Source organism: Sminthopsis crassicaudata, chromosome 4 (genome assembly GCF_048593235.1).
Source record: "Sminthopsis crassicaudata isolate SCR6 chromosome 4, ASM4859323v1, whole genome shotgun sequence".
Taxonomy (NCBI): Eukaryota; Metazoa; Chordata; class Mammalia; order Dasyuromorphia; family Dasyuridae; genus Sminthopsis; species Sminthopsis crassicaudata.
The window spans coordinates 283,857,126-283,883,257 of record NC_133620.1 but is presented as its reverse complement, the minus strand read 5'-3'; the positions used below and the strand labels follow the sequence as shown (position 1 = coordinate 283,883,257).

Below are 26,132 nucleotides of genomic sequence, written 5' to 3'. Positions count from 1 at the left end.
TAGAAGAGTAATTCAAAGGTATATAGTAGAGCCCCAAAAAAAGGTCAAAGAAAAAGAGGGAAAAGGGGATGTGTGTACGTGAGCAATACACATGCACACTCACAAAAATACTTAGATTCATTTTGGTAGTGGCAAAATAAGTAGAAAATAAGAATCTGGCAACATACTAAATTATTTGAATGCAATAAAATAATGTTGTATCATAAGAAATGAAAACAACTTTTGAAAGACTTAAGAATTCTAATTAGCACAACTATTTTTGGCCATAACCAATGTTGAATTTGGTTTGCTTGATTATTTTATATCTGTTGCATTGATCTTTTATTTGGGGGGAGAGTAGGTGGGAAGGAGAAAAGGCTGCTAATTGACTCACCCCTCTTTTTCTTTGTGATTGGAGCTTTTTGTAAGTATCGTGGAAATGATTTAATTTAATTACTAACTCCAAAATATGTGCATGTCAGGTTTGCTAGGCAGTTAACAATATCCTTGTGTTGGGTAGACTCTGGTTTCCTAGATAAGAATGCAGAGCAGGGTCTTTGACTAGCCAATGTGCTAAATCTAAAGATGTTGCTATGAACTTAAAATCAGGACAGGATGTGGTTTGTTGCTGTTGGATGCAGTTTGTTATTGTTATTGGAAGCAGTGGGAGTTATAATGAATTGTACCTATTCATCTATATTCTTTCAATTTGCCCCTCACGTAATTGACAAGTGTTATTTTAAATAAATGTCCAAAGAGTCTGAGGTACAGTTTGTGACTGAATATCTTCACAAAGCAGCTGCCAAGTCTATGTAGGAATCAGATATGTGTTCTTTTACATTATCAAGGATGCACTTCATTGAATTTGTTCTATTGAATAGAATAAAGAGATCATTGTATACAGCAACCACAAAATTATATACAATGATCAATTATGATGGACATGGCTCTTTTCAAGAGCAAGGTAATTCAGGCCAGTTCCAATGGACTTGTGATGGAGAGAGCCAAAGAGAGGACCTCAAGGATTACAATAGTATTTTCAAGTTTTGTTATTTGCTTGCCTTTTTGTTTTCTTCTTTTTTTTTCCCCCCCTTTTTGATTTGATTTTTCTTGTTCAGCATATATTTCCACAATTATGGAATTGCATATTTAACATATATTGGATTACTTGCCACTTAAGAGAGGGAAAACAATTTTGGAACACAAGAGTTTTTGCAGGGGTGAATGTTGAAAACTATATGCATATATTTTGAAAATAAAAAGCTTTTTACAAAGAAAAATACACTTCACATGGTTAATATGTTGTATATGGCTCATTAGATCAGTGTCAGCCAGTTGAAGTTGGGAAAGAGTTCTTGTCAAGTTGGTCCTAAGCCCATTGCTTTTTAATACTTTAATTTATAACTCTGATGATGGAAAATGGTCTTTAAAATAAGGTTGGATAATTGGGTTGGATAAGTATGTTACGATGGGAAAGTGGATTAAAATTAAGAATGTCTTTGTTAAGAAAAGTTTTTAAATGTATTAACTTTTTTGCTTATTTTCTTCTTTTTAGAGATACTTTATTACTGATTATAACATTAGGAAATTCATTGGAAAAGGTGAAAAACATTAAGCTCAAATTTTGTTTGTTTCAAATGTTCCCATTTTTATATAGTGATGCACTATATTGAATGATTGGGACTCATAATCAGAAGAAAGGAGGGGAATGCTTTTTAAATCAATAGAGTTCATATATTAAAGTATTGTAAATTTCCTTAATACATTTTCATTAACATTTATTACTAACTGTTCTTAACATATTTTAGATTTCTAAAACCTAGATCCTGTGAGAGAAAAGAGGATCTTTATAATATATGTATAAATGCACATTATAGAACAAATTGGGAATATACTAAATGCTGTGAAGTGTGCTGTGTGGTTTTTACTGTTATTTGTAGTCTCCTCCTGATCCCTTGATAATTTCGGTTCCAAATATAGAAAGTAACTTTTTTGTTGCTTGTTTAAAATTCAGATTGACATGAAAACTTAAAAGTTATGCTTTTTCTTTTTATAGCATAGCAGTTACTCAGAATTTTTTTCTCTGGATAGTTCAGCAAAAAAAATACAGTAGCATTTTTTGGTTTTTGTTTTACTCTCCTCTAAAGAGAGCAGTAAAGATGAATTGGTTTTTTTTTTTTCTTTAATTTAGATAGGAACTTGAATCTGTTTTATGTTTTTAATTGTTTTGTTATTAATTATGCTTATTATAGCTTATTTCTAAGATTTGATAGTTGTGAGATTAGACTAGTACATATTTTATCTAGAGACCTTTTAAAAGTTTTTCCCCCTTTATTTCATGATAGCTTACACCTCATCCCACCCCAGTTTGTTGCAATATTCTTCACAGTGCATTTTTTTTCCCTCCTAAATTCATTGATGTTTGTAACTATTCTTTATCATTCTAGCTAGATAACTTGTTAGGTTAGGTACTGATCTGAGCTTTTTAGGAATTAATATAGGAAAACAGCCTAGAACAGGGGGCAAAACAAAACAAAACAAAAAAAAAACTCTTAAGTGTGGATTCAATTACAGTGCAGGAAACTTTAAAAAAAAAAAAAAAGTGCCAAAACATTCCTCAAGGCAAGGGCATATAGTCCTGTACTATACTATTTTTTTTTTTTTTTTTGGCTGAGGCAATTGGGGTTAAGTGACTTGCCCAGGGTCACACAGCTAGGAAGTGTTAAGTGTCTGAAGTTAGATTTGAACTCAGGTCCTCCTGACTTTAGGGCTGGTATTCTATCCACTGAACTACCTAGCTGTCCTATACTATACTTTTCAGTTCTTATCATCAGCCTTTCTTTTTAAATATAAAAATAAACACATGATTACAAGATTTAAAAAGAAACCTCAATACTTCTGCTTCATAGGTGTATTTTTAAAAAAAATAAAATAAACTGGATATTCAGTTGATTTCTCAATGCTTAGCATCTGGATTGTCTATTCTTCCTTTGAACTAAATCCAGTTTTATCAGTTCTTTTTTTACTTCTTGTCTTTGTAAAAGTTGTTTCAGCAGTATTGAATGATATGTAGCATTTCAGACAGTCTGGATGAACTATTTAAAGCCTTCTTTGAAATTGCCAACTGTGATATCCATTTAAGCTGGTCTTTTTCTTCCTAGGCAAGGGGATGGGTAGGATGCTATGGCTTGGCATAGTTATTTGATACTTCCTAGAATGTTAGTTAAGGAAGTAGGCTTTTTAAGTTGCAATTATATAGATAATAGCTGGTAGATTTTCTCTGAAGTAATCCTGAAGGTCCATGTTCAGAATTCTGTTTCTAGGCTTACATTCTATTTTGTGTGAGAAGACGGTGTGAGAATTCATTAGTGTATTTAACAATTATAAAACAATTTGGATTCCCTTAATGCATTGAGCTTTATGTAGATTGATTCTGAATTAAAACAAATGCATATTTTCTGAACCAATTATATTCTGTTGGGAAAAAATATACTAGAACAATGTACTTGATCTTAAAGGTATTTTTACCATCAGTAAGGAAATTCTGTCAACTGTCAATCACTTACAATATCCTGAGCAATTTAACAAAGAAATTTTTTTTTATAGGAAACCTATTAAGCAGGTAGTTTAAGTAGCATAATCCTTAAAAATACAGAAATTGAACTTAAGCTAACACATTAGCTTATTATTTATATATAATAATTAATTAGAACCAAAACTCGGATCTTTTGATTCTGTGGTCTAATGTTCTTTCTCTTTCCTTATTTAGTTGATGTTGGTATCATTTTGTTTTTATTCCCAAGTTTATCGTATTTGACAACCATATGAATTGTGACAGTTTTCTGAAAGACACTTGAAATACAAGAGCTTTTTAGCACGGTGCAAAACAGTGACATTCATAGTCCCTTTTTTTCTCCAAAAAATTAATCTCTCGGTAATCATATACACTATAATTTTGTTCTCTAACTCCAGAGTTGTGGAGTGAATTTACCTTACAGATAATACCTTTTCAGAGTATTTTGCCCAATTAGAATGTAAGCTCTTTCCTTGATGGACATGGAGTTTCTCTCTTTGCCTCTTCTCAACTCCTTTCACATTATCTAGCACATAATAATCACTTAATAAATCTCATTGCCTTCTTTTTATGCTTAGATTTAGGTATAATTGTGAGATCAAGAGGACAATTGGGAAATTCTACTGTGCCATTTTTTGGGAGGGGAATTTAGGTGTTAAAACTGTGGCATTTGGTGATGAATATAAGTTGACTTGAATTCCCTCTGCCTACTCCCCACTATGCCTTTTGGAGCAAGGGAACAAGAAAAGTAGCAGCCTTGTCAATTCCCTCTGGCTCTCTTTGATATTGTTTGGACAAGAGACAAGGACTACATCATAGCTTGCTTCTCAGGTTGTCCTAGCAACAAGAAAAAAAATCCTTCCCTTGGGAACCTTGTGCCAACTTTTGGTTTCTTATTGTCTATGGGGAGCCTCAGGGTTCCCATAGAACTGACATGGAACCAGCAATTTTCTGCTGAGGACTCGAGGTCAGGGTGAGATAATAGCTTTTTCTCCCAAGTTAACAGGAAGCTGACTCAATATTTAGGAATTCCTCATAACTTTTGCAACAATGGAGAAAGGAGGGATGTGTGAGATAACTTGACATTAGAATGAAATTTTTGACTAGTTCTGTTGTTCATATGTATATATATCTTATTCTATAGCTTTATATGTAGCTTGTTGATCTATATATGTATTTTCTAAGGCTTCTAGGTGGCACAGTGGAAGTGTGCCAAACCTGGAGTCAGGAAAACTCCATGAGTTCAAATATGACCTCAGACAGTTAACTGTTATGGGCAACTTAACTCTGCCTCAGTTTCCTCATCTGTAAAATGAGCTTGAGAGAGAAATGACAAACTACTCTGGTATCTTTGCCAATATTAAATGGGTTCAGAAAGAGTTGGATACAACTGAAAATGTCTGGACAACAGCATAATTTATTTCTAAAGTCTTCCAACATTGGAGGAATACAAAAGAGACATATTAACCTTTCTTAATTTCATACATTTCCTTTTGATGCCACAGAATTTTCAGGAAATTTGAAGTTATATAAACTATGCAGATCACAATTACTATTGATTATTTATTAGCTTCTCTTTGAATTTTAGTTGGATTGGTTTTGTTTGTGCAAAAATTTAATATGTTTAATCAAAATTATCTTATTGTCTGTGATGTTCTGTATCTCTCTACTAGATCATAAACTCTTTCCCTATCCATAGATCTAATAGATAATTTCTTTTTCTCTCTTAATTTGCTTATGATGTTATTCTTTATATCAAAGTTATGTATCCATTTGGAGCTTTTTTTGGTATATGGTGTGACATTGATTTAACATTTTTCAAATGGATTTTATTTAATAGTGAATTCTCACCTCATCTGAACTCTTCGGGCTTCTCAAAACACAACTATTGCTTGTTTTGTTTTTATATATTGTGTACCTAGACTATTTCACTTATGAAAATTAAAACAAAAATTAAGTGCATAACAGAAAAATAGAAAGTCAAAAAGAAATGAACAAAATTGCAAATAAAACCATTGGATAAATCAAAACCCAGAAGGTGGTTTTAAACAATAATAAAATTTGTAAATCGGTTAATTTGGTTCAAAAAGGAAAACAAAATTGCTCTTGTGAAAAATGAAAAGGGAATTACCACCAAATAAAGAGGTAATAAAGGAAATATTAGCATTTTGGCCTAATTATGTGCTAATTAAACTGGCAACCTAAATGAAATTGATTAAATATTAACAAAAATATGAAAGCCCTGGGTGAAAAGAACAAAAGCTTCATAAATACTCAATGAATAATTCATGAATGAGCTCCCAAAAGAAGGAGAAAAAATTGGCACCTGATTTACAAATGAACTCTATGTAAACATTTTAAAAAATCATTAATTGTAATACCAAAAGTTATTTGAAAAAAATAGAAAAAAGTGATCTTAAATTAATTTTTATGATACAAATACTGTTTTTGATAGCTAAACCATGGAGAATCAAAACAGGGAAAGAAGCTTCTTATAGACCAGTCTCGATAAGGAATCGATTTAGAAAATTTTTGGTCATATATTAATGAGTAGGCTACTGTGATATATCATAAAAATTATACTTTTTGATCAGGTTGGGTTTATATTAGAAATGAAAGCTTGGTTCTATATTAGGGGACATAATTGAACATATTAATTATGATTACATAAATAGATATAAAATAACTTTTGGTAAGATATATAATACCTATTTTCACTAAAAACACTAGAAAGCATAAAAATAAATGGTTCTTTCCTCAATTTAATAAATAGTATTTATCTAAATCCAGAGCCTGAATTTAGTGTAGTATGAGGATAAATTAAAGCCCTTTCCAGTGAGATCAAGGGTAAAGCAAGGATATCTGTAATCACTTTTATTTTTTGCTAGAAATTCTATAATTTTATTATATTAATTATATTATATTTATTATATATTATAATTCTATAGTAGTCTACAAATAAGACCAAAAAAAATAAATTGAGGGAAATAAGTATAGCCAAAGCATCAATCAAATATTTACTAAGCACTTTGGTAGATCTGCCAGACATAATCTTGGCAGCCCTTGCCTTCAAGGAACTTAAAAGAGGAAACAAGATAGTGATTTTTGCAGTTACTATTATAGTTTCTTTATAGAATCCTGGAAAGTCAACTTAAAAAAATAATTAAAACAACAACTGATCAAAATTGAATAATTATAAAAAACCCACATAAACATTAGCATTTCTGTATATTATCAGCAAAAACCAGAAGGGAAATTTCATTAAAAAACTATCAACTGTATAAAATATTGGGAATCTAATGTACCTATACAGAATTTATATGAATACAATTACAAACAAATCAGAAATAAAGACAATTCTAAATAATTGGGGAAGTAGTCATTGTTTATGAGAATAGGTTCAACAATTGTGATAAAAATGACAATAGTACTTAATTTATTTACCACCATACCAATGTAACTACCAAAGCAATGCTTTATATAGTTAGAAACATAAATTCGAAATGGACAATAAAAATGTGAATTTTTTTGTTACCATAATTCTATTATGTTTTAGGTTTGGCAGACATATCATGGTGGGGCAGTATTTTGTGTCCAAGTTGAGAGTGAGTAGCCACTTTTCATTAGATCAAGTCAGGGTCTACAGATTCACAATTGGAACAAAGTTAGATACTACTAATTGTTAACAAAATGAGCTTTTCTTAATCATAGGGGGAGAAAGACATTCATAGGAAAGCACAGGCTAATTCATCAAGTAAGCATTCTGGATTCAGATGAATATAATTTTCCTGTTTTGGTGTTAGTCATCAGGCTTAAGCAGTCTGTAATCAGTCCCTAAAGTTCTTGAGGTTCTTTAATTTGGGATACCAAAAATGTAGCCTTTTAAACCTGAGCCAATAAAATCTTGAGGACAGTTTTATTTATCTTTTTGAAGTAGGGCCTTAAGAAAAACTAGCCTATCCTAAATGTGACATGGTCCTAGGAAATAAAGTTTCTAATATACTGAATTTGTTTTAGTGTTAAAATTTTTATAAAATTATGAGGGATTCCTTTTAGATTTAGTTTTTAGGGCATAAGCAGATTGGTGATTCTATGTCACAGATTTAGGCCATTCCTAGTATAGGCATTTATGTCATTTAATAACATTTTTTTCTTTTTCCTTTGCCTAATTGACAGGAACTTCAGGGAAAGGTAGAATGACTGACAACAAAGTTCTTATCTTTTTGAGATCTATCTACCAACCTTCTTAAGCTAGTGTGAACACTTCTAATGATGACTGGGAGAATGTTCACATTGAAGTGGGCCCTATCCTACCACAAATTCAGACCTCTAATCTGAGTCAGAATGAAATCTTAAGAGTCTGGCAGTATCAAAAAGCTTTTATACGAAGTTAAGAGACTATTTCTCAAGTGCTCCCTGAAACATATAATTAAATAATATAGTTTGACTTCAATAAATTTAGTCCTTAAGAGGGCAACATAAAAAAATTAGTATAGAAAAACAAGAGTATTACTATATCCCCATGAAGAAATAATGCTCCTGTAGGGTGCTATTGATAAATCAAAAAAGAATCTTTTTGTCATCAGTCCTTGTTACTATTAAATGGTTCAATGTTAGAAATGGATAATAATTTTTATCATTGGAAATAACATTGTAGAACAAGTCATCACTTGCTTTGGTTCCTAGGTAAGCAGTTAAGTGGTACTATGGCTTAGAGTTAGAAACAATCATCTTCCTGAGTGCAAATCCATCTTCAGACAAGTATTAATTGTGTGACCCTGGGCAAGTTGCTTAACCCTATTTATGCCATTTCCTTATCTATCAGATGAGATAATCAGATCAGATAGAGATGAATAAGGAAATGGCAAACCACTCTAGTCTCTTTGCTAAGAAAATCCCAGATGGGGTCATAAAGAGTCTAACAGAACTGAAATGACTCAAGGACAACCATAAAAAAACAACCATGGGATGATTCCATCTGATTTTCCACCGAAACCTTCCATACCATATGTGGTATCCTCTATTGTAATGTTAGCTTCTTGAGAGCAGAAATTGCCCTTCTCTCCCTTCCATATCCCTATTGTTCAACAAGCACTTAACATGCTTTAAAAATTCATTAATTTCTGTCATAGTTATGTGGATACAATTTTGGAATTTATTTATTTGGAATTGAGGTGTAGGGTTAATTTAGTAAGGAATAACTTCGTGGAAGATGGATTTTAAATTAAGTCAAATTTATGGGAAGGATAAATGGTAAAAACTAGCCTTCATTGAACATAACTTCATGTTTAATTTTTCTTTTAAAGTTTGTTTTATATTTTAATTATTTTTCAGATTAAAATATGTACAGTTATAAGGCAAATTTGTCTGTTTAGGTGTCAGCCAAGAACAAGGTTGGGGACAGGTCAAAAAGAATGCTGAACATTTAGTCCTGGGAGCTAAGTTTAAGTCTTAGGTTCTATTGTTTCCCACCTGTATGAGTCACCTTCTGGGCTGCTAGGCCTCGGTACCTGTTTTTTGATTTATAAAATGAATGCTTTAATCAGTTTCTAAATTCTAAATCTGAGATCTGGTAAGACTTGGGGGCTAGCCTTTGGTCCCTTGCAATTCAAAAAAGGTAAGAGGGACCATCATTCCTTAGAATGATAATTGGAACAATTAGGCCCTCTGGTTGAGAGTTTGAAAAGCATTTGATTTGATTTAATTGGGGATAGGAAAGTATGGGAACATGGTGTAGAGTTGTGATATGTTCAGAGTAGTGGAGATGGAAAATAATTTTGCAAAAGAAGAAAAAAATGGTACTAATTTTGTTATGGTAAAACCCTGAAATAGAGAGAAACGTATAGATTCAGCTATTTTCAGAAGAGAAAATTCTTGTTTGGTAAATGAATAGATATAGAAAGTAAAAACTTTAAGTTCTGAATCTAGTGAAAGTTTTTACCTTGTCCCAAGGATGACTTTTCCTTTTCCCTGTATCTTTTAGAGACTTTTATAAAGAATATTTTCCCCTGCGGGTCTAACTTATAACATGTTTTTTAAGTACAGAAAACAGTACTATTGTGATAATAATCAGACATTTGTTGTCTTATTTGATGTCTTTAAAATTTTTGGGAATTGTTGGTTGTGTATTTTGAACTCCTTAATAAGTAGCACTTAAGGTGCTACTTATTATTAAAAGCTGCTTATTTATGCTTTAGAAAAGAATTGAGTAACAAGTTTGCAAGGGGGAAAAATGGAAAAAAAGTTTTCCTTTGCCCTGAAGTGACTTGTTGTTTGCTTATTAGAGTCTAGGTGCCTGGCCAGAAAATATTCTGCATACCTACCCTTCAAAATCCTTGTGTATTGATTAGAATGATACTGAATTTTTAGCTCTTTTCTTTTTTTCTTTTTTTTTGCCCCAGGTCCAGCAAGACTATGAATCTCTGTTCCAAATGCTTTGCTGGTAAGTGCAGTACAAGGTGGTTTGTTTTTGTTTTGTTTATTATTTGTTATTGTTAGACAATCTAAATCATATGGTTGGTGCTTCTTTTGGGTATATGCATGGGGTTTTGTTTTCTTAGTGTTTGTGTGAAATCAGATGCTCCTCACTTTGTTGCTTCATTTATTTGCTTAGTATTGTTGATACAGTCTTCAATGTATAAAAAATATAAGATTCTCTTGTTTATATGGACCAATCACATTTTACTTGGTGTAGAGTTTACAGATGTGTCTAATATGACCTTGAACTATAAAACTCTTTAATTTTAATATGACAATATTTCCTGTCATCCTGATTTGAATAATTAACTCCATAATGAGGAATGCTGTCTTCCCTCAATGTAAACAGTTTACTGTTTGATCATGAACAACAATTCATTTCTCTTTTCTGGGTCATTTTCCTCATTTATTAAAATAAAAAGTTGTGTGTCTGTGTGTGGGTGTGCGCATTCTTGTTGAGTGGGGGAATGGATTGGATGAGATACTCTCTAAAGTTCCTTTAAAAGAGTTTTAAAATTTTGGATAGTTTGACTTATTGGTCTGTGAATCTCTATCACCAAATGAGGCCCTTCATATCCAATGTTGAGTCTCATTGTATTAAAATTAATTTCCATTTTTCCCCCCACTTCATTTGCACTTACTTTAATTGTATTCTTTTCGATTTTCCATGAGAAAATAATCTCAGTATTACACTATAATCTTGGAACCTCTAGATGTCAATCAATAATTATTTATTTAGCATCTACATTGTGCAGGCATTGTGCTAAGTGCTGGGATTGCCAAAAAGGACAAAAGGCAATTCTACCCTTCGATCTAATAGGGTATATACAGCAAGTGAACAAACCAATTATGTGCAGTATAAATAGGAACAGTAAGAAGGGAAGACATTGGAATTAACAGAGTTTGAGAATATTTTAATTGGGATTATAAGGAAACCAGGGAAACCAGGAGAGAGTGCATTCCAGGCATGGAAGGCAGCCCCCCAAAATTCTCGGAACTGAGAGATGGAATGTTCATGGAACAGCTAGGAGGGTGGTGGTGTCACTAGATTGAAGCTCATATATTTGAGAAGCCAAGGTATAAAAAGATTAGAAAGGTAAAAGCGGGTTAGACTATGAAGGGCAGGAATTAGGGAGCCCAGGGGAACTTGTGGAATAGAGGAATAATATAGTTGGATCTGTGCTACAGGAAAATCACTTTTGTAGCTAAAAGGAGGATGGATCAGAATGGGGAGAGACTTGAGACAGATAGACACACCAGCAGGCTGTTAAAATAGTCCAGACATGAGGGGATGAGGATTCTCATCAGGGCAGTGGCAGTATAAGAGAGAAGGGGGAATAGTAAAGAAATGTTGCAAAGGTGAAATTGACAGGCATTGCCCCCAGATTTAGGTACTGGGATTAGGGTAGGGGAAAGTAAGAAAGTAAGAAAAATTGTGATTTGAAAAATAGTGAAAGCCTGACAGACTAAGGATCATGGTATTCTGTGAAATTTGGAAATGTTGGAGTGAAAGATATACTGAACTCAGTTTTGAATATAGAGTTTAAAATGTGAACTCATAGTTTGAGATTTCTGAAAGGCATTTAGAAATATGAGACTAGAAGTCAAGAAGTTATGTCTGGATAGATAGACTTGAGGGAGAAGAGAAGAAAAGAGAACATGGGAGAGAATCCTGTTGAGAATACCTTATGATTAGATTGGTGTTACCTGAATGAGAACTGATCAGAGGAGACTGAGCAAGGAGCACTCTGATAGGAGGAGAAATAGGAAAGAGTGGTGCCTCAAAAATCCAGAAAGAAGAGATTATTCAGGAGAAAAGGGAGGCCAACATGTTAACTAGCAAAGAGAGGTCATGAAGAATGTTCGATAGTATGGCAAGGAAGAGCTATGTGGCAAAAATGGATACAGTTCTGTCCATGGAATAAGACCTGAGTTCATATGTGACCTCAGATACTTCCTAGCTGTATGATTCTAGGCAAGTTACTTTGTTTGCTTCAATTTTCTTATCTGTAAAATAAGCTAGAGAAGGAAATGGCAAACCACTCTAGTTTCTTTGCCAAGATCACCCCAAATGAGGTCATGAAGGGTCAGCTATGACTGGAAAATGAATGAACACAATATGCCATGGTGAGTATAGTAAAAGTCAATGTTTTCAACCTGCTGAAAATTCGAGAATTTTTTAATGGTTTATTATCATTTTCTAAGGAAAAGTTCTTTTGCCAACTTTCACAATAGACACAACAGTTAATTCACTTCCTGATATTTTACATAAATATAATTATATATTTTTTGGAACCTGAACATATGTCACAAATGTAAATAAATGGATCTTCACTGATAATAAACTTTAACCTTGAATATATATTTCTTTTTATGTTGAAACTTTGTCTAAGATATTCCCTTTATGAGCATGGCTTTTGGAAGAGTCAGTTACCTTTTTTTTTTTTTTTTGGCCAAGGCAGTTGGGTTTAAGTGACTTGCTCAGGGTCACACAGCTAGGAACTGTTAAGTGTCTGAAGCCCCATTTGAACTCAGGTCTTCCTGACTTCAGGTGGATTCTCTATCCACTGAGCTATTTAGCTGCCCATTGTGCCACCTATTACTTTTGAATACTTTGCTCTACTTTTAAGTTCTCCAAATTACAGTTAATTAGTATTGGTCTTTATTGAAACAGATAAAAAAATTTTAAATTAATATTTCCCTCCCAAAAAAACTATTGTAATTTGGATTTCTTTTTTTTTTTTTCCCCCCTTTTAAAAAGTTTGGTTGTTTCTTGTTTCTTCTTTAGGCCACAGATCTTTGTTTTTTGGCAGTTTCATGGCATTTGTTGACTGTTCAAATTTTCCTTGAAATCATTGGTGTTTAGAATTTTAAGGGAGTTATTCTTCATTATGGGAGTAATCTTCATTCTAGAATAAGGAATTCCATGTCTTCCCTATAGGAGTCATTCTTTCCCCTCCCCCCTTCCTATCTCCTCAATTTCTTGAATGTAGTTAGCTGGGGAGAGAAGGAACAGTAGTCAATCTGAAAGTCTCATTTGGTGAGTTTATCTGGGGTAAATCGTAGGAAAAATCAGAATTGTGAAACATTGTAGTGGAGAAGAGTGCATAGTATGAAACTTATTTTTGTCAGACTCCAAATCAATGATCATGAAATAGTTTATTTTATTTTATTTTTTTTCTTTCTTTTTTTTTTATTATATATATATATATATTTTATAATATTATCCCTTGTATTCATTTTTCCAAATTACCCCCCCCTCCCTCTATTCCCTCCCCCCGACGACAGGCAATACCATACATTTTACATGTGTTACAATATAGTCTAGGTACAATACATGTGTGCGAATATCATTTTCTTGTTGCACAATAAACATTAGAATCCGAAGGTACATGCAACCTGGGCAGACAGATATTAGTGCTAACAATTTTCATTCCCCTCCCAGTGTTTCTTCTCTGGGTGTAGCTACCTCTGTCCATCATTGATCAACTGGAAGTGAGTTGGATCTTCTTTATGTTGAAGATTTCCACTTCCATCAGAATACATCCTCATACAGTATTGTTGTTGAAGTGTACAGTGATCTTCTGGTTCTGCTCATTTCACTCAGCATCAGTTGATTTAAGTCTCTCCAGGCCTCTCTATATTCCTCCTGCTGGTCATTTCTTACAGAGCAATAATATTCCATAACCTTCATATACCACAATTTACCCAACCATTCTCCAACTGATGGACATCCATTCATCTTCCAGTTTCTAGCTACAACAAAAAGAGCTGCCACAAACATTTTTGGCACATATATGTCTCTTTCCGCTCTTTAGTATTTCTTTGGGATATAATCCCAGTAGTAGCGCTGCTGGGTCAAAGGGTATGCACAGTTTGATAACTTTTTGGGCATAATTCCAGATTGCTCTCCAGAATGGCTGGATTCTTTCACAACTCCACCAGCAATGTATTAGTGTCCCAATTTCCCCACATCCCCTCCAACATTTGTCATTATTTGTTCCTGTCATCTTAGCCAATCTGACAGGTGTGTAGTGGTATCTCAGAGTGGTCTTAATTTGCATTTCTCTGATCAGTAGTGATTTGGAACACTCTTTCATGTGAGTGGATATAGTTTCAATTTCTTCCTCTGAGAATTGTCTGTTCATATCCTTTGACCATTTATCAATTGGAGAATGGTTCGGTTTCTTATAAATTATGGTCAGTTCTCTATATATTTTGGAAATGAGACCTTTGTCAGAACCTTTGTTTTTAAAAATATTTTCCCAATTTGTTACTTCCCTTCTAATCTTGTTTGCATTAGTATTAGTATTAGTATATATTAGTAAAACTTTTTAGTTGATCATGAAATTTAGAGGTGAAGTGAAAAATTGCTTAAAAACAAACAAAACTTCATGTAACAAGGTGGATTGGTGAGATCTGTGAAATTTCTTCTGGAAATAAATTTATGTAGTGGAAAATACTTTGTACATAAATACTTTTGATCGTGTTATTGAACTGTAGAGCAGAGAAGTGTATTCACCATTTTTCATGAGAATAGTGCGTTAGGCTATTGCTAGTTTATCAGGCAGGGAGATGGGAAAAGGATAAGAGTTCCTGATGGAATAATAATCTCTTGAAAGGAAAGCACATACCCAAAGTGAGTACCATTTATAAGTCATTTTCTTTTGTTGTCATTAGTCCTTTGTATTCATTTAGGCTACTCAAATGCTTGGGAAGGTGAAACCCTAGCAACTAGTTTCCTTCAGTTCATTTTTTATAGAGGAATGTCTAGTTCTGGTTACTTCCATCAACTTTGGAGAAAATAAGGATTTGAATTCATTGTTGTAGCCCTAGAGAGGCTTGAAAGGAAACCATTGTGACTAATGTTTAAAAGGACTTATCAATTGTTTATGCTATTGTTTGTTTTTTTCCCCCCTAGATTGTAATATATATTTGCTATCTCTCCCAGGTCTAAGTTATCAGTTGTCTACTTTCAGTACCTGGGCTTGAAAATTATTTTTTGACTTGGATTTAACCATGGGAAATTCCCAGATTGGCAACTATTCTCTTTAAATGGTGAAGGCACTAGACTTTATTTGGAAGTTGCCTAAATAGCTTTATGGGATGTGTGTGTGTGGGGGGGGGGGGGGCGCGCGCATTCTCTAAAGAGCTTTGCTTTTTTATAGTTTTAACCCTGAAAATATTACTGTACTAAAATTCTCTAGGAAATTCTGAAGTAGTCTGGATAAATCAATTTAATCATATCCTGAAGTGTTATGGTTTTGTTTCCTCCAAGAGGTAATGAATAGATAAATACTTCCATAGGATGCCACTAAGATTATCTTATTAACTTATTTTCCTAAAAACTAATTTTTATGTTTCTTTTCCTTCTGTCACTGTTATTTCTCTTTCAGTTTCTTTATTTCATACCCCTTTTGATAATCCTCCTGTTTCCTCCCTCACAAAAATCATACTTTTACATATCTTGAGAAAACTGTCTCAGCACCTTAGGTCCAAGAATAATCCAAGAGAAGAGACAAGAATCACTTAAAGCCTATGCAAGGATTTTTCCATCTTCTGGGATGTTTTTATGTGTGGATTTTATAGAAAATACACAGAGACAATAAAACCTTTTTAATCTGGTGAGAATAAATGGAAATTTGTAATAATTTGGACTTTATCATGATAATATAGCCTTAGAAAAAGTTCTTGTTTTGCACAGTTACAGAAAGAATTTTTAACAGTATTAAAGAAATAAATTATTTTCCAGTATCTTTTATCCAAAAGTATACATTTATAAATGTAATTAATGTACTTATAACAAATACTGCTTTTTTGCTTATTAATTTAGATTACTTGTTTTTCAGTTGTATCAGACTTCTCATGGCCCCATTGGAGTTTCTTTGCAACTACTAGAGTAGCTTGCTATTTCCTTCTCCTGATCATTTTACAGATGAAGAAACTGAGGCAAATAGGGTTAAGTGACTTGCTCCCAGGATTACATAACTAATAAGTGTCTTAAGACAAGTCATTTATATATTATTGATTTTTTACTTTTAATCCTACCTTAATTTCAGAATATATGCCCTTTTCTCAGCAATTAATATTTTTAATGAAAGATTAAAATGAGGGATTTCTTTTTTTAAATCAACAATTTAAAATTAAAAAAAAAAACTTCAGTAAAACCAATCAATATCATCTTTCTAACCACATGTAAAACATTCCACATCTTTAATCCCTCACTAAGGGAAGAAATTTTCTTAGGGTTTTTTTTATTTTTTTTTATTTTTTTGTATTTTGTAAATTTTTTTGAAAAAAATTCTTTAGTTTACATCTTTAATAAATTCATAGAGTCCCACATTAGTTTCAGTTACTGAGATAACACTATATATGTAATGACTGAGAGTTGAATAGGAGCTAATAGCAGAAAAACCTATAAAAATCTTAAGAAAGCATGCTTATATTTCGATTATGAGGAATCTAAAACCCTATATCTTTGCTAAATAACCTTGTATAATTTGACATTCTAAACTCAAAGATTTATATTTCTTAGTGTTTCAGTTCATAAAATTATTGAATAGGCTTGAATACCTTGATAGGCATACATAATTATGATATATTGAAAAAAAAAATTTTTAATTTTCTCTATTCCTTTCTGCCCTTATTGGGGAAAAAAGAAAGTAAAAATTAAAGCCTTTATAACAAATATGTATGGGAAAATATGTTGAAAGAAAACTAATTTGCACACTGGTTTTAGATATATAAAATATATAGATTCACAAATATACACATATGTAGATATATTCATTCATTCATTTATTCTTTTAAATGTCTCAGTCTGCACCCTGAATCCATTGGTCTATGTCCTACTTCACTGTCAGGAGGTATGGGTAGCATATTTCATCATGAAATCAAAGTGGTTTTTTTTTTTATAGTATTGCTATAATATAATAATATTGTTTTCATTCTACTCATATCATTCTATATCAATTCATGCAAGGCTTCCCAGGTTTCTCTGAAGTGGTCCCAATTGTCATTCATAGCTCTACCAAAAAAAAAGTTTTATTGTGCCTGTCTTTCCATAGTCACTCCAGTCTTTATTTTCTTTCTTATCACCTTTGCCAATTTAATGGATAGCAGATAAAGTCTTAGAGTTTCTTTAATTTTCATTTCTCAAGTATTAATTTATAACAGGAGATGTTCTTCATTCTTTGAACATAATATTAATGCAAAACAAAATGCTTTCTGCAACATCTTGATTATTAGTAGAGGTCAGCAGGGTGCCTCTGTAATACCTCACATTTAAACAAAGGAAGCTTGTTGCTATTTGTCAAACATCAGATTATTCTATTGTTTTTTCCATAAAATTCTTTTGCCCAGGTTATTGATATACATTATCTATTTTTGAAGTAGAGTTTCAGAATGCCACCGGCTCTTATGGTTCAAACCTCTTATTTGAAGTCTGGTAACTATATCTTTAGTGACATGACCTAGAAAGAACTGGCACTGCCCAATAAAATGGTGACTAAGAGTAGGTTTTAAATAGTGAGTAGAATGAAACTCTTGATAAGCACCTGGTATCCAGAAAATGATGCCACATTAGTTTGAGGACTAAGTGATTAGTGCATTTAAGTTATTAGTGAATCACTGTCCTCTTTGAGATAAATGAAGCAGGTTTTGTTGGGGTTTTTTTGAAGATATTATGCAGATCATGTCAAAAATAATGATCTTTTCTAAAAAGAAATCAGTCTCAATACTATCTGATAAATATCAAGAAAAGCAAAGTGCCTTTTAGGTCCATTAATAGGGAAGTTGAAATCAATAGCTCTTGTGTCTTTTTCAAAGTAGCTCTGATTATCTCCATTTGCTTTATTCTTATTCTCTACATTGTTTCTTTTAGAAAACTGCCTGTTATAAGCTTAATTCAAACAAATTGATAGAAATAACCCTTCAAAGCCTAGAATGTTGTTCTCTAGCTTCCTTCCTAATTTCTATGTTAATACTTTCAGTGATAATGTATATCAAATTAGAAAGACATTTTAAAGGCTCAGTTACCAGATTAAATAATTAAGTTACATGTTCATGTTCTCATGAGTAGATAGAGAAAAAGTAACATGACTAGGTAGAAGAGCTAAGTGAAGTTTTCTGGTGAGTAGGTGGGTGAGGAACTTCCTGTGAAACCTGGGGGCCTTTTCTGAAGTAGTATATAAAATTGTTCCAGATTATTATTTTGGAGATAGATGTTCTGGAGAACTTTTCTATCTGTGCTCTTTCTAGTAACTTAGTGCCTCTTAAGAGTTAATTGGGTCCATCAGGCAGCTAATGTACAACAATAGAATTAAGTTTTGGATTTGGAGTCACAGAAACTGAACTAAAATCCTAGATTGGCTACTTGCTACCAGTCTGACTTTGGGCATTTGTTTTATCTCTCTGGGCCTTCCTCCCCTCCCCCCCAATCTGTAGAGAATTGGGCTGATCAAAGCCTCTTAAACTTAAACAATAACCTTAGATAGGAATTTTGTGACTGAATGTAGGTGGTCTCAAAATTATGATTTACTATCAGAAAATGTTTGATTTGTATACTTATTTTATATACCTATGTGCCTGGGGTCATGTAAAAAAAGGTGGGGTTTGCAAGTGGAAAAAGTTTGAGAAGCCCTAGGCTAGATGATGTCTTCAGCTCTTGTGATCTACTGCTTTAGCTACTTCATACAAAACTAATACATTTATATATTTCCTTCTTGGTTGAGCTGTTGATTGAAGAAGGGAGACAGTTTCATTTTTATTTATAAATTTGAGAGGCAGTGTAGCATGTTGGACAGATAGTTGACTTTTGAATTAGTGATCTGGGTTCATGTTCTTGTCTTTTATACCCTGGATAGGTCACTTAATCTCTAAAGAATCTCTAACAGCTTTCTAAAATTACAAATTTCAGATGAATTGTTAATCCAAATGAATGAGGAAGATCAGAAGTTTGGATCATTAACACTTATAGATTTTCAAAATTTAAATGGGCCTAAAATGTTGTTGCTTGGTGTACCATCCCCACAAATACATAATTGCCTTCTAAAAAATTGCTGCCAAATGATGACTTTTCTATTAGCCTTTAATCGAAGAACCTCTGATAGTAGGAAGTTATTGTCAAAGTGGACAGCTTAAAACATTTCAGAACAATTCAAATTATTAGAAAGTTTTTTTTTTTATTTAGAGCCAAAATTTTTCTATTCTATTCTTCCTGGTTCTGATATCTTGAAAGCTCCTTCATACTTTTTCCCTAATATGAAGTTTCTTCATATGAGAATTTTTTTCCTTCCTTTTTAAAAAAAATTCAATTTGATTTATTTTTCTATACTTGTTGACCTTTTGGTTGTGCTCCATTCTGTTAATTCTCTCTTCCCATGTTTGGATACTAGAATTCCTATAATATAGCCTAAGATTCTCTTACCTCTTTTGATACTGTTATACTATTCAGTCAGCAAGTTTGCAGTGAATTAAATTGACTGGCTTTTTTCCATATGAACTATTCTCTAATCATGTCTTTTTTTGGTCTGTACTTAAATAATTTTTTAAAAACGTATTTGTTAGGAGTTAGGTATTCTTATTAAATCTTTTTACATTTGGCTTATCATTCTATCCTATTGTGAACCTTTGGGATTCCAGTTGTGTTATCTAGTATGTTAAAACAACTCCTAGTTTCATGTCTTTTATATGTTATTTGTTCTTCAGATTCTGTTTTCTAAAAGTATCCAGGTATATGTTATTAAAGTATTTGAATATATAAAATAATTTAAATTCTCTAGTCCTGGCCATTCTTGTCATTTCTTAATAACAACAATTCTATATTATTGTGCTATAAGAAATGAAAGCATGATTTCAGAAAAAACTTGGAAAAACTTACATAAACTGATGCAAAGGAAAGTGAGTGGAATCATGAGACAATTGTCCGTAGCAACAGCAGTATTGTGGTTTCATCAGTACAGTGATCTGACTTGGTCCCAAAGGTCTTATGATAAAACATGTGCTGCTATTCCAGAGAAAGAATGTTGTCTGCTTACAGATTGAAGCATTCTCTCCCTATCCTCTCTACAAAATGATTAATATGGACATATTTTACATGATTGTACCTTTATAACTTATGTGGGTTATATTATCCTAGGGGGAGGAAATAATAGAATTTGGAATTTTAAAAAGGTAAGAAATTGTTTTAGTATATAATTGAGAAAAAAGTATTTAAAAATAAAACCAATTCTGGAATGAAGGGATCACTGTGTTTTAACTATCCTTAATTGTTTAATTTTAATAATTTTGCTTGGATTTTTTTTTAATATTTTAGGACAATATATTAATATTGTAAAGATATTAATGGACTAAAAGTAGTATCCTATTCTGGTGAGAATGTAGTGTGTGTGGTCTTAAAATACAAAAGCAAATTATAAAACTGTTTTGTAAATTGTGCATGTGGAGAGAATATATATTCTGGGCATGTTTTTGAGGTATCATGGCACAAGAGCATGACAAACTATTGTATATGATTTTGTGGTGGGGAGACAAGTTCACAAGAAAATACCCTGAAATAAAGCAGCAGAAGGCAAGTAAACCTGAAGATGATCCCAAAATGTATAGGAGAATGTATTAGCAATTTTGAATAAATGTGTTATATTTCATGTGTCAAAAATTCATATGGTAACAAAGGCTGTGTGTTTTATCTTGGGATCCCTCAGTGGCTATTTGACTTCAGAAATGGAAAAAAAAAAAAAAAGAAAGAAAGAATGTTGTTATGAGCAGCTCATTTGTTGCAAAGGGGAAGTATTTTTGTCTAGTACATTTTCTACTTCTCTTAGGTGAGATCTCCATTTTTTAACATCTTTGCTATTCCATGAATATATTATTCATATAACTTTAAGCTCATTAACCTTGCTTTCTGCATTGCATATTGAAACACCATGTCTAATTTAGTCCCCTGTGTTTCTGCTTCACAAATGATTTTTTAAAAATTTGGAACAATGACTTAATTGCATGATGCTTAGCTATTGTCAAGTCTGAAGGCAAAGATGAGTTATGTGTTTAGGTAGCAGAACCTCTTCAGGTTTCATTTGTTAAAACTTTCTTGTCTGTGGCTTCATTTGCTAATACATATATGCATAATAGTTGAAAAAATCTTCTTTCCTGTTCTATTCATATGTAGCAATTTGGTTGAGTTATGGAAAAGCTTGTGCTCTGCTTTGTGTATTTGCTCATTTGGAAACCTTGTATAGTTTATAGAGACACTAGTGATTTGTTCCCTAGCCTCCCTGTGGATTTTGTTCCATATTACAATCTAATTCCACGTCCGTGTCGTGCACTCCTGAGCCGTTAATTTGTACATTTCGATGCAGTTTGTTTCATCGTGTTTTTGTAATCCAAACTGAATGTAACGAGCTATGTGCTTTGGGGACCGAGCTTTGCCTTGCCAATTAGAACAAAGTGGTTACTGAGAGAGAGTGTGCTTTAAATAAAACATGGCACCACTGAGTGCGACTGACACTCACTGGGGAATAAAAAGATGGTTTAACTTTTGGACTAAGAAAGATTAAGCTCTACTGTCTAAGATCAGTCCTTTTAAAGAGGGAGAGATGAAGATATTTATTTGCCTTTATAAATAACATAAGATTGTAAATTTTTCACATGTGATTGATCATATTTAGAAGTTTGCTTTTCGAAGTTCAGTTCTTTTTTATGATCATATAGGGTATCTAGATAAAATTCTTTATTAGAATATCAGTCTCCTTCGATTTCTAATTCCCAACCATTCGTTCCAAGGAAAGGTGAATATATAAAGCAGATGGTACAGTTATAGCTTCTACCCATGTCTGAAGCCAAATTCCTTCTGACTTTGTCCCTACTCGACCTTTATAGTTATTGTTATTAGCATGAATACAAAGGCCTGGCATTAAAGTATGATCTTAATTTTTTCTTCTTTGATCACTAAATATAACAAGGGTTTGCAGCCCTAGATAGCAACTCTCTTTACTCTTACAAAACCTTTTGGTTTTATATTTGCAACACCTCTCATATATTTCTATTTCTTTCCTTCGACAGTGCCACCACTCTAGTGCAGGCCCTTATCACCATCACTTGGGACTATTGCAGTAGCCTGCTCTTTGAACTCCTTGCTTCAGGTCTCTCCACTCTAATTTGTTCTCCATTCAGCTGCCAATGTGAATTTTTTGAAGTGCAAGTCTGACCGTAGCACATCTCACCCTCAAGTATTTCTTTATCACCTGTAGAATCAAGTATAAAATACATTGTTTTGCATCTAAAGCCCTTAATAAGTTGGCTTCTTTCTTTCTTTTGAGTCTTTCTTAACCCTTAGATCTCCTCTCCAACTCCACATATTATTTGATCAAGTGACACTGGCTTCCTTGCCATTTCTCACACAAGAAATCCCATCTCCAAACTGCAGGTGTTTTCCCTGGCTGTCCACCATGCTTGGAATTCTCTCCTTATTCATTTAAGCTTTTTGGCTTTCCTGGTTTTTTTAGGTCCCAGCTACAGAATACCTTTCTATTGATTATTTTCAGTTTAATCCTATATACATATATACATCTTGTTTTTACACATTGTTTTGTGTTATCTCTCCTATTAGATTATGTGCTCAACAAGTACAGAGATTTTCTGTTTTTTGCCTTTTTTTTTTTTTTTTGGCAGTGTCTAGTACATATGTATTTATTGACTAATTATAAAATATAGACATAAGTCAACATTTCAGTATATAAAGAGCAAAAAAGAAAGTAGGGATAAATGTTTGTTTCTGTTTATTAACTTCATTTTGCTCTTCTGTCATTTAGCATTTCATTGATTCTTATATTCATTTCCCACCAATTCTCCCCGCTTTCCCTTGTAACTAGTGTAATTTAGCAAAAGAAATCAACACATTGACTTGACTTAGTTTAAAAACATATCTAATTCTTCACCTCTTATCCTTTATTTCTTTACAAGATGTGGGAAGGATGCTTTGTCATCCCTTTTTTCTTAGATGTGGCTGTTAACCCAGTGGAGAACTCTGGACCTGTATTCAAATCCTGTTTGTGATACTTTGTAGCTGAGTGACTCCAGGCAAGTCCTTTAACCACTGTCTGCCTCAGTTTCTACATTTGCAAAATGGGGATAACAGTAGCACCTGCTTGTGAGAATCAGATAAGATAATATTTATAAAACACTTACATACCTTAAGATACTCTATAAATGCTAGCTATACCTGCTATTATTATTCTGGTCATGAATTGATCAGAATTCTGAAGTCTCTAATAGCTTGTTTTTTTAAAAAAATATTATTCATGTCATATTTTAAAATTGTTATCCTAGTTCTGTTTGTTTTCTGCTCTATCAATTCATGTGACTCATATCAGGTTTCTTTAATTCTGTCCCATTTATAGTTCTGGCACAACAACATTTCATTATATTTATGTGTGTATATATGTATACATGTGTACATACACACAGTTACTATATACACAACACGTATCTACATATACATATAGACACATATAGATGTGTGTGTGTGTGTGTGTGTGTGTGTGTGTGTGTGTGTGTGTGTGTGTGTGTGTGTGTGTGTGTGTTTGGTTTCAGATATGTCTGACTCTTCAGGACCCCATTTTGTGGGCAAGGGGATTTCTTGGCAAAGATATTGGAGTGATTTGTGCTTTCTTTTTCCAACTTTTATTTTATAGGTGAGGAACTGAGGCAAACAGGGTTAAGTGATTTGCCCAGGGTTACACAGCTGCTAAGTGCCAAAGGCCAGATTTGAATTCAGGAAAATTGAGTCTTCCTGATTCTAAATTTAGTGCTTCCCTCACTTGAGTAACCACCACTGTGCCATCTACTTGCCCTACCTAAGTGCCCTGTATTAGCTATCATGATATACCATAATAACATTGTATTTTTTAGCCATTTCTTAATTAACTGGCAACTAGCGTGTTTCTATTTCTTTGGTACCACAAAACTTGTTGCTGAAAAATATTTTGCCCTTTTGCCTACTGTCTTTCACTTTTTAGGATATGTGCCTAGCTGTGGTACATAATTTAATTAAATTTGAGGTATAGTCTCAATGTTTTCTTGAGTAATTGGACCAATTCATAGTTCAATAAAGTGTTTCCCAGCAGCCTTTCCAACAATTGCCATTTTCTTCTTTTTGTCACTTCACTCATCTGATGGATGTATGGTAGTTATAGAACTGCTAAATTTAGAATAGCTGACGAGTGCGGTATTCTAAACTAAATATTCTGTTTCAGAAAGAAATTGTACCTTACCAGACACCTTTAAATTAAGATAATAAGAACCCTTTTTTTTTTTTTTTACAGATGGGCAGATCAAATGATCTGTCAGAATATAGCCAAGAGGCACCAGGATTTGAGGAAACTCAGCAGTAAAGAATTTTTTAAGAATACTGGCTTAGTAAAGCCTATAGAAATATGGGCTTTGGGATGCTGAAAATTTAGTTCTTCATATGTTTCTTTAAAAAATATTATTTTTTTTTTAACCATTGATTTCTGAAAACACTTTATTTTGTTGATGATTCCAGGAGGAAGTTACAGCTCTTGAAAAGCAAACTCCCTTTTGTTGTGGATAAAAATGAAGTTTAGGAAAGAATTTACAATGCACAGAGTGACTCTAGAAAGGCAGTTGTGCTCTTGCTTCAGACAAAGCAAAAACAAACAGTCCTCACATAAAAACGGATAAACATAGAAAATGTTACATTGTAAAGAATTATTGTTAGCAAACTGATTATTAGTATTTAATCTTAAATTGTCCTAATATAAAGGAAAAATTAGTTGGATTTTAGGAAGGTTTAGATAGTAACATAGTAGTAATCAGTGGTAATTTTAAAATTCCTGTCTTGATTTTGGATAAATCTTAACAAAAACATAAAAGAAAAGGAACAATATAGAACTGAACAAATTTCTGGAAAAACTAGAGCTAAGAGAGCTTTGACATCTAAATGAAACTGCTCAAGAATGTATGTATTTCTCAGTATTACATGGAGCTTTTGCAAAAATCTACCATATATTAGTATACAGAGAACTGGCAAATGTAAAAAGGCAGAAATAGTAAATACATCATTTAAAGACTACAGCATAATAAAACATAATAATCACTGCAGAGAGCGCACAAACAGATAATAGAAAGGTAAATTCCATTCTAAATGACTATAAAATGCATAAAATATTTAGGTATCAGTTTAACAAAGAACAGGAGAAAATTGTATAGATTCAACTACAGAGTTGTTGGGTTTATTTTTTTTTTTTTTTAATAGGAATAAGGAACAACTTAACTATCTATCTGGAGGAAAAAAATGTATTTGTGGCAAGGATATGCCAATGTAATAAAAATAATAATATACCCAAAATTTAATTATAGTTTTAGTGCTATACCACAAATGTTTGTTAATGTCACACAGGATCTGATTTTTAGAGACAGATGGATAGTACTGCCATTCTAGAGTTGAATAATCAATGATTTTAAATATTAAGATGCAACTCTGGCAAAGAATCTTTCCTAACATTCACAAAACAAGTGATTAATGCTCAAAGTTGAGTTTTGAGATGATAAAAACAAACCACATTTTTCCTGGATAAATTCTACTGGGATGATTTCCTTGGAAGGGAAAAAGCATTGGATTGGATTTCAAAGGCCTGAGTATGTGTCCTTAATCTGACACTGTTTATATATGTGACTACATGTCTCTGAAACTATTTTCTAACCTATAAAATAAGAATACTACTTATGCTACCTGTGTCATATGGTAGTTTGTCAGCAAAGTGCTCTGTAAAATAAAACTATATGTAATTAATTAGTATTCTCAGAAGACTGTAGTGGAAGATTTTTTTCCCTCCACAAAAACTTTGTGCTTCAGGTCAAAGTTTGTCTTTGTTGAACTGAAAATCAACAATTTAAATCTGTTTTTCCTTTCTTCGACAAGAGGGCTTGAGTTTTGTTCTTCTATCTCATTTTGAAATTTATTTTATGTGTCCCTTAGAAAGGGAATCAGTGATAAAATATGTTTGGTGGCAGTTGCCACGCCTGGAGTTATTACTAGATTGAAGAATGATACCTATTTCTGTTAGTCAAATTCCTCCTGATC

The 26,132-nt window shown here is 32.7% G+C and overlaps 1 protein-coding gene across 3 annotated transcripts in view; it reads left to right on the top strand.

The window, feature by feature from the left end:
- The window catches only part of ZFAND3 (zinc finger AN1-type containing 3), a 287,184-nt gene that overhangs the window by 72,976 nt on the left and 188,076 nt on the right, over positions 1–26,132 (top strand). For all 3 annotated transcript variants that reach the window (XM_074311034.1, XM_074311033.1, XM_074311035.1), the window contains one exon: positions 9,955–9,995. In XM_074311034.1, the coding sequence (XP_074167135.1) occupies positions 9,955–9,995 (41 nt within the window). The remainder of the gene's footprint in view (positions 1–9,954; positions 9,996–26,132) is intronic.